The sequence below is a fragment of the Capsicum annuum genome, chromosome 6 (genome assembly GCF_002878395.1).
Source record: "Capsicum annuum cultivar UCD-10X-F1 chromosome 6, UCD10Xv1.1, whole genome shotgun sequence".
Classification (NCBI taxonomy): domain Eukaryota; kingdom Viridiplantae; phylum Streptophyta; class Magnoliopsida; order Solanales; family Solanaceae; genus Capsicum; species Capsicum annuum.
The window spans coordinates 189318741-189328088 of record NC_061116.1 but is presented as its reverse complement, the minus strand read 5'-3'; the positions used below and the strand labels follow the sequence as shown (position 1 = coordinate 189328088).

Genomic DNA, 9348 nt, shown 5'->3' with positions numbered 1-9348 from the left:
TTACTCTTTAAAGTTCAATCCACACTACATACTGTGATGTTCGCTTTTAGTTCAGTCATCAAGTATCACCCGCTGTTAATATTTCTTTCTCATTTTTAATTTTTTTTTAAGATCGGTCCTTTTTGACTAAGATTGCATGCACCTAAACAGTTCTGCCTGAAAGTCTATCCAGGTCACAAGCACAAGATGTCAAGATACCCTTGTCTATCCAGGTTGGAGCAGACTGCTCTCACAAAGCTTTAGCTGGCAATCAAACTTGCAATCTCTAAATTGTTATTCCCATGCCTCAACCTCTAGGCAATCACCTTGAGACTCTTTTTCTTTTTGTCATAGAACATTCTTTAGATTCTAGTGATTTTCCTCTAGCTATCCTTGGTTATTGTGGAAGTACCTCCAAAATGAAATCATTTATGTTGTATATCTACCTTTCTAAAAACAAAAACATTTATGGTCGTTTTGGGTCATTGATAAAAAAGGCTAATTGCATACACAACCCCTTAAAGTTGAGCCAGTTTTCTAACATGCTACAATTGTCCCAAATCCAGCTAGAATGATTCACTACAACAGAGGAACACAATTTTTCAAGATGCTTCTTAAGAAACTCTTCGTCTGGCAGTGAGGAGAAGTTCTTTAGAAGAAGGAGGAGCATAGAAGAAGATGACCGGTAGGAGGTACAGTGCCTGGGGTTGGGAAAGTTCTATGGAAGAAGAAATGGCAGTGTAGGAAGAAGATGACCGGTGGGCGGAGGGAGGTTCTGAAAACACAGTTTTTGGGAGGGGGAGGGAGTTCTATTGAAGTTCTTTTTTTCTTTTCCCTCAGAGGATTTTAATTTTTGGCATTAGCTAGGCTTAAAAGCCACATGTCTTTTCTCATTCTTTATTTTTCCCATGTTACGACATGAAGCTCACTTTTTTTTACTGGCTAGTCACGATGGGCTTTACAGGCACACATGAACTAAAGTTGGAAGGTCTAATAGGTACAAGACTCAGTTGATGTGTCTTAAGTGAAATTTGTTGTCAAGTTTAGGGGTTTGACTATGTATTATGCCAAAAACAAATAAACACTTACGACTTTCTGTATATACACTAAAAGAAGTTGCAAAACTAACTCCAAGAGTCCCTGTTCTTGCATCGCATATTTGATGGTGCCACTGCATAGTTAGTAATTACGCTCACTCTTTCACATCTCTTTTGTGGTTGATTATGCTTTGAAAGTTTGGCTGTAGGAAAGATAGATGTTCTGGATGGACTTTTCAAATTCAAAATAAATAAATAAATGGCTACTACGTAAATGCTTCATTACCAAGCTTTGTGGTAATATTGGCTTATTTAGCAGGCTTGAGTTTTCCTCAGATTATTACATCCTTCTTCCTTTGTGGTACTTAGCTTATTCTCTAGCTCATATTTAAGTGCAAGGGCTTTTGACAACAATCTATGTGCTTCATAGATATATACAATGAACATTCTTTATGTTGAAACCCTACAGTTTATACAAAAAAGGAATGAAAGTGGAGATCTTAAAAAAATATTCAATTTTCTTAGTATTTGATTTAGTCCTTTGTAGATTTTAACATGGAAATTGTTCTTGATTTTCTTTTACAGGAAGTTGGAGCGCATCATCCTTGTGCATTACAGAGAAGTAAAAGAGGTATTTCCATATCAGTTTAATCATATGGTCCTTGTTGTATGTTGCTCTGGGGATGGGTTTCTGTTTGTTAATTCGCTGATTCTACACTTGACATCTTTCTGCTGTTTTATGTATTCCTGCATCATACATCTCTACACGGCTCTGTGTGTTTTCCACTTTGTAACTTGCAGATGAGGTGGCTAAATGGATTCATTGTATTCTTATTTTTAGAACCTGATTTGCTAAGAAATTTCTAAGGTCCAGGAAATAGGAATATGAGATGAATGTCTTATAACTACTTGGAATATTAGTACTCCCTCCATTTCATATTATATGCCTATGTTTGACAGGATTGGACTTTGAGATGTTGATTGACATGTCTATGATGTTAGTGGTACGGAAGAAAGTATTGAAGTATGGTTAAAAAGTTAGTCTGATAGAGAAAACATCACATTAAAGCTAAAAATTTGAATTTATTAAATAATTCAAATTATTGGATATTTTGAAAATGATAAGAGTAATATTATAAAGGAAATAATGCCTAACATTTTGAAATGTTCCTAGATGAAAAAATTTCAGATAAATCGAAACAAGAGTAGTAGTATGATCAGGAAAGGAGGATTTTATTCTCAGTTAAGTGTGTATCCAATTTACTTGTATTCACATATATAATCATTTGTCAGTCAATTCACATGTATAGTCATTAGTCAGTCAAATTTAAAAGCATCGCAATGTTCTATTGAAGATCAAGAGAAGTTGTCAATTACGGGAAACATATTAGATTGATTAAGCTATACAAGGGTCTTTTTTGGTCCTGCTCATATGTTGGACAAGATCCTTTTGTTTGCATAATAATTAGGATAATTGTGCTTGGTTAATCTAATAATTACCAGAAAATTTTATCCACTTAGTTGTTCTAGGATGGAAACACAATGATATACCGGAAAGCTGTTACATAGAGTATAGCTTCTTCTGTATGTTTAAATTAATTGGGGCAAAAATACTCAGAAAATCAAGTCACTAGTTTCTTTTTATGAGGATGAAGACAGACAGTTATCAAGTGGCATGTAGCAAACTGACTTATTATGAGATGACTTGTGAATCTTAGTTTCTATCGTGGTAGATTAACATATATTAATGATATGTACCATGAAGGGTTACAAAGTAGGTGCCTCCCGTCTGCAGCCTGTACATCCAGGGCCAGTGCTTGAAAATCCTCAAAGTAGTTCCACACCTTGGTTTGAGTCTGGCCTAATAATAGTTCAGGAATCTCATACATCAAATCCAAGCTCAGTTGACTCGAAAGAACAGGCACCCTCTTCTGAACTTCACAGTGATGATTCCAAAGGTAGTTTTCTCTTTGATGTTTCCCTTTATTCATAAAGTTTGGGTAAGGAAACTTGTATAGTGTAATAGCACTTCATAAGTTGTTCTTATATAATACAAATTAAAGATCTTGTTTTGTCTTGTCAGGACTTGTGGAGTTGTCGAGGGACAGCTTTCAGCTCAATTCACAAGTTAGCTCTCTCATGTCCGCTGAATTCCATGGCTCATGCAGAAACTTATTAAATGTTACACTACAGCAAAAGTTCTACTCGGGAAACCTTACTGTGGCTGATTTGCTGTCCTGTAACCTCACTTATGGAAGATGGGATGCTGGTAAAGCTGTTAAAGATGTGGCAAACATCAGAAACAGATTGACTATTACTTCTGGGGAAGTATTTGAGGTACTATATTTTGTGCTATAGATGTATTCATGTAGTCATTGGTGTCCCTTCTTTTTTCTTTCCAAGTAGAGGGGAAAGGGCAATATTGAAAGCATTAAAGACAATTGAGATATTGGAAATCGGTAACTTCTTGCTACATATCTTCAATGCAAACGTGCTTAGTGCAGCTAAGCTTCTGCTCTCTGTATACAACCTAGTAGAGAAATTCTCAGTATTTTATAACTGGTTTCATCTGTAGGACTAACATGCTCAAAGCTCATTTTCAGTTTTTTATCGTCTGCCATAGGCTAGTTCTGAACTTCTGATAGCATACTAAAAAAAGGTACAAGATTTTCATGAAGTAGATATATTAAGAAACATTTAACATAATAGTTGGCATATCTTGATTTAATTAGAATTACTCTTCTGACATTATGATGCATTGCAATGCGTCCAGTTCTTGAGAATCTGTCTTGTTTAGCATCAGTAATGCAAATTTCCACGTTCAAACGTGAACTCACTTTCAAATGTGGCTTTGGAAATTCGCGTGATCCATTTCTACCTTCTTTTTTGGTTTTCTAAAAGTAATTGCTATTAACCTATTATGGCCACATTAAGACCCACATTATCTTCTATTGTTTTCCCATAGGCTTGAACAAGGATATTCTAAGATAGTGGCATGCTTTTGTTTATTTGAACATTGATGTGCTATGTAGTTATTATAAGCATTCAATTGAATGCTACTGTCATTTCTGTTTATTGTAGGAGAATATCCATGTTGCTCCAGGCCATTCTCTATCCCCAGACAAGCTGTTCAGTATCTCTGATTTTTCTCCGGATTGGGTCTACTCAGGAGTGGAAACAAAGGTAAACTTGTCAGATAACTTTGATATCACATGAAGGATATTGTATTAGTTGAAAATGTTAAAGATTCAGTCCGACTTTATTTCGCTTCAGGTTTTGATCATAGGTACCTTTCTTGACCTTGGAAAGCGTCCCACCTGTCAGAAATGGAGCTGTATGTTTGGTGAAGTTGAGGTCCCTGCAGAAGTTCTGAATGAGGGTGTCATTCGATGTCAAGTTCCTTCTCATGCTCCTGGACTTGTTCCTTTTTATTTAACCTGCAGCAATAGGGTAGCATGCAGTGAGGTGCGGGAGTTTGAATATCGTGAAAACCCATCAGAACTTGCTCTTGCCCATAGACCAAGTGATGAGGAGTGTGTGGAAGTTCAACTCGCTAAATTGCTATATTCAGGCTTAAATAAAAAATTGTTGGATTGCTCTAGTGGAGAGTGTGAAAAATGTAAATTGAAGACTCTGTTGTGTTCTTTGAAATTCACGGCTGGAAATGCTTCTGAAAGATTGGAGGACTTACTTTCCATTATTGAAGGCAATCACATCATCTTCGGAGATGTGCTGAATCAGAGTATCATGAAGGATAAACTTTATGAGTGGCTAGTCTCCAGAGCACATGAAGAAGATAAAGGTCCAAATATTTTGGATGACGGAGGGCGAGGGGTTATTCATCTAGTGGCTTCCCTTGGTTATGAATGGGGGTTGCTTCCATTAATTGCTGCTGGTATTAGTCCTAATTTCAGAGATGCACGTGGTAGGACGGCTCTTCACTGGGCCGCACATTATGGAAGGTGAGTGCCCCCATCAAAATTTTGTACCTGGACTATTATTTACTCAAAATTTGGAACCTTTTAGAGTTGTCTTTCTCCATTGGACACCTAGTGAGGCTAAATTAAATAGCACTCTGTAAGGCAGGTTTGGTCCAACCAGCTTCCTTCTGTAAATGGAAAGAACATCACCCTTCCATTAAAGGCTGTTGATTAGAGATATGTCACTGTTTTATGTTTCGTGTGCCCTGTAGATATGCATTTATCAAAATAATAACAACAATGATAATCATAAAAACCGAATAATTAAGACTATAACTATTTTATTTCTATAGTGTATTCCCTGCCATTTGGTCATGCATTTGCCATTAAAATTCACCTCGCATAAGTGTGAATTTCAGTACTATGTTTGTGAAGAGAAAAAACTTCATCTGATCACGTCCTAGGAAATTTGCCACAGAAGCTTCATGAGCGAGCTATCTGCCCTGCATATATCGATATTTAGTTGAGCAGTTGAATTATTGATAGCAAAAAGGAAAAATCACCTTAACTTGCTAAGTCTTACGGAAGATCGATATTCATTTAAAAGTCAATTTATATTAATGATCTACTTCAGGGAGGATATGGTGATTGCACTTATCAAGCTAGGTGTAGCTGCTGGTGCCGTTGATGATCCAACTACTGCATTCCCTGGGGGGCGAACAGCTGCTGATTTGGCTTTTAGTAGAGGTCACAAAGGGATTGCTGGTTACTTGGCAGAATCAGATCTTACTGCTCTTCATCAATCATTGGGTACCAATAATAATGCTCTAGACAGTATTGCTGCTGGGCTTGAAGCTGAAAAGGCTTTTGAATCAGCAGCTCAAGAGGTTGTTCCTTTGAATGGAACAATAGATGATGACATTTCCTTAAAAGGATCTCTTGCTTCACTAACGAAATCAGCTCAGGCTGCAGCATTGATTCGAGCTGCTTTTAGATCTCATTCATTCCGTCAGAGGCAGCTTACGAAGAGTAGAAATGATGTTTTTGAAGATTCACCTGACCTTGTTTCTCTGGGCTCCTTGAACAAGGTCCAAAAGGTGAACCACTATGAGGACTATTTACACTCAGCTGCCATAAAGATCCAACAGAATTATCATGGCTGGAACGGGAGAAGAGAATTTTTGAAGATACAGAACCGGATTGTGAAAATCCAGGTAAATTGACATGTTTTTACTTCTTCCTTTTTGTGTGTGTGTGTGTCTGCTAATAAGTATGACTTTTGTTCAAGTACTTGTTTTAGCTAAACTCGTCTTTTGCTCTATATCCATCGGCGATTTCCCATTTTTTACACTTTCTGGCTTTCAGATAGGCTTTTTTGTTAGTTTCGAGTTGACCAGTTATAAAACTTTATTAACAATTGGGTACTAAGTATGTCAACTTCCACCATTCTGCTTGTTAGTACTGTGTAGCAACTAACTTTTCACATGAGAAGTAGAAGAGTACTGTTCATAAATGTCATTTGTACTAAAGACTGCACGAGAAGGATGAGAAATTATATATTACATAGAGCAAGTTGTTTTTTCTCCCCCTATTGTTCCAATGGTTTGGCTTTTGTTTAAACTGACTCTGTGTGGGAAGTATAAGATTGTCTGTTCGTAGATTCTTTAACAAGTTTGTGGATAATGATGGTTAGAGTGTGACTGCCATCACATCACTTTCAAACCCTGTTAATCACATCACTCCATCCCTCTTAATTAACTGGGCTTTTTATGTACTTGAAGTTTTACATAAACTTGTGGTTGACTTCTCGAATATTATTGAAGGATAAATTGAAAATTCTTTTATCTTTCACTCTGAAGTTAGTTTTAGATAATCATTTCATCTTCAGTGGGTGATGTATTTCATGAGGTAATTGACTTTTATTTGACTAACTTCAATTGAACTTTGCAAACTATGTTTGCTAAATATTTTACTCCATCTCCAGAGTGCAGTCAAAAATATTTTACATCATGTTATGATTTCAGGCTCATGTGCATGGACATCATGTTCGTAAGCAGTACGAAAAGTTTGTATGGTCAGTCAGTATACTTGAAAAGGTCATTCTGCGTTGGAGGAGGAAAAAAACAGGATTGCGTGGATTTCGATCAGAAAAAGCTAGTCAGAAAGGAGCGCTTGAGAAGGAGGACGAGTATGAATATCTCAGTGTTGGTCGAAAACAGAAGCTTGCTGGAGTTGAGAAGGCTTTGGCAAGAGTTCAGTCCATGGTACGTCATCCAGAGGCAAGAGATCAGTATATGAGGCTGGTTACAAAGTTTGAAAGTACTAAGGTGAGTCTAATTTTCTGGTAGGAGAATTGAGAATCTAATTCGTTCAAGCCACATACTTGTAATATAATGCAAGGAACTGGTATATTGCAATCTCTTTGCTTCAGTGAAAAAGTTCATATTCAAGCCGGCAACATATTATACCTGTGTTGATTTTACCCTGTAATGCATGACATGGTAGGCCTCTTGCATGTAAACCCACTTCCTACAAGGATCCTGCACCCCTATGCTGAAGTCCAGTCCTCTCCGTGCTTGTATCCCACTTCCTAATGTTCTTGTAGATCTCTTGTGCTTGGTTATGTTCATAATTTGTGCTTATGCACCTTAATATTTCTATTTGCTACGAATGCCAGTTACCAATCAATTAACAGACCTTTATTTGTTTCTGCAGCTGGATGACGGAGGAGCAGTAGATAGGTCATCACCAATTTAGCTTTTCTCAATATATGAGCAAAAAGCTCTCCAATTGTTTGTAGACATATACCCTTTTAATCACCCACCAAAATGTACTGAATATAGTCTTAACATGTCTGAGACATAGAGGTACTTACATTGCGTTTTTCTGCTGTACGAATGTTAATACTCCTACAGTGTAAATATCTTTTAGGTGATTGAAATATGTTGTAGTTTGATCTGTTTTACCTTTATTCTTGCTATAGCATTTGAAAGCCAAATTTGGTAGTTTGAAGTGTTCCTGCTCTGTGGATGAGGGTATTGAAATAATTATGCAGGCGGAGAACTACATCAACCACCAATATTTTATTTTTTAAAACATACGTAATCACTTTTTATATTACTAGTTTAAACGCACGTGTAACTTTTGATTATTAAAATCAGATTATTTTGTTTATTGCGAAGATTTTTTTGGTGAAGTGCAAAAAGTTCAAATCACTTTTCAAAGATTCTTCACATTTTAATATAATTAAACATAAAATATATTTTATTGTAAGCACATATATATTTTTACCACCATAAGTTTCAAGTGGTTAATGAATCGTCACTTTTGCATTTATTGTACGATTATTTCTTTTCTTTTATATTTTAAATTTTTTCTTATTATTAAAGTTAAATCTTTAGAAAAATTTTGATTACTTACTTAAAACTTTTAGAAATTGGATACTTTCTTTATTTTTTTCTTATTCTAACTCTTTCATGTTTATTTATATATTTTTCAAATCTTCTTAAAATCAACTTTAGTTGATTTAGAAGTCTTTATATGTTATGAAACCTTATATGTATTTTGATTCAGTATATTTAGTGGATCAATTTCATATCCAGAAAGGTAGAAAATAATTTTCCATTCTTTAGTAACACTTTTTCTCCCTATGAAATCTAAAAATATAATTCTCTACTTAAAAAGTTCAAATCATAATAGATATAACAAGAAAATTGTGTAAAAATAAACATCAAACGATATTTTTAGGAAATGATTTTTTTTTTCAAGATAACTCATTTTTACTTGTCACAAGAAAATAAGTGAACTTACTCCCTCTCGTACTTATGGCGCCCAGCACACGTCTAATCGCAACCCTGTACACTACCACCTTATGACAAGTTGTTCATAGGCTAACCATGATGAGTATATACCATATGAACCTGGAGAGTTTAAGAAGAGGAGCCAACATTGAAGTATTTAATATAGACAAAACATGTTCGTGTAGTTTTTTTTTAAAAAAATTATAACTATCATTATTTTTGATATTAATATAACTATTTTTGAAAAATATAATCCCATAGCCCTACAGGACTCATTACTTAGTTAGCACAAGAGTCCTAATACAATGAAACTTTAAATTCAATTAATTCTGCCTCCAAGAATTTCTTCTCCAATATATTTTAGGATTGTTTAATTTTTTAATAATTAATTTATAATTGAAGGAAATAAGTGAAACGATAATTTTATCTATTGCGGGGTATTTTAATGAAGGGTAAAAAGTTCAAACAATATTTTTAAAGCCCTTCACACTTTTAATATATGAAAACGTGTGTTGCACGTTTATTCCTAAATATTTAATCTACTTAAATTGATTATGTAAATAATAATTTTGAAGTATAAAAAAGTGGTGTGTGTATATATTTATGTATATA

The 9348-nt window shown here is 35.1% G+C and overlaps 1 protein-coding gene across 3 annotated transcripts in view; it reads left to right on the top strand.

Annotated features, from left to right (window-relative positions):
• Nucleotides 1–7905, top strand: part of LOC107872825 (calmodulin-binding transcription activator 3) — a 13605-nt gene extending 5700 nt beyond the window's left edge. For all 3 annotated transcript variants that reach the window (XM_016719445.2, XM_016719444.2, XM_016719446.2), the window contains 8 exons: nucleotides 1602–1647; nucleotides 2782–2974; nucleotides 3100–3353; nucleotides 4098–4199; nucleotides 4290–4978; nucleotides 5571–6150; nucleotides 6961–7263; nucleotides 7652–7905. In XM_016719445.2, coding sequence (XP_016574931.1) covers nucleotides 1602–1647; nucleotides 2782–2974; nucleotides 3100–3353; nucleotides 4098–4199; nucleotides 4290–4978; nucleotides 5571–6150; nucleotides 6961–7263; nucleotides 7652–7693 — 2209 coding nt within the window. In that variant the 3' untranslated portion in view covers nucleotides 7694–7905. The remainder of the gene's footprint in view (nucleotides 1–1601; nucleotides 1648–2781; nucleotides 2975–3099; nucleotides 3354–4097; nucleotides 4200–4289; nucleotides 4979–5570; nucleotides 6151–6960; nucleotides 7264–7651) is intronic.
• Nucleotides 7906–9348: the final 1443 nt, after the last annotated feature.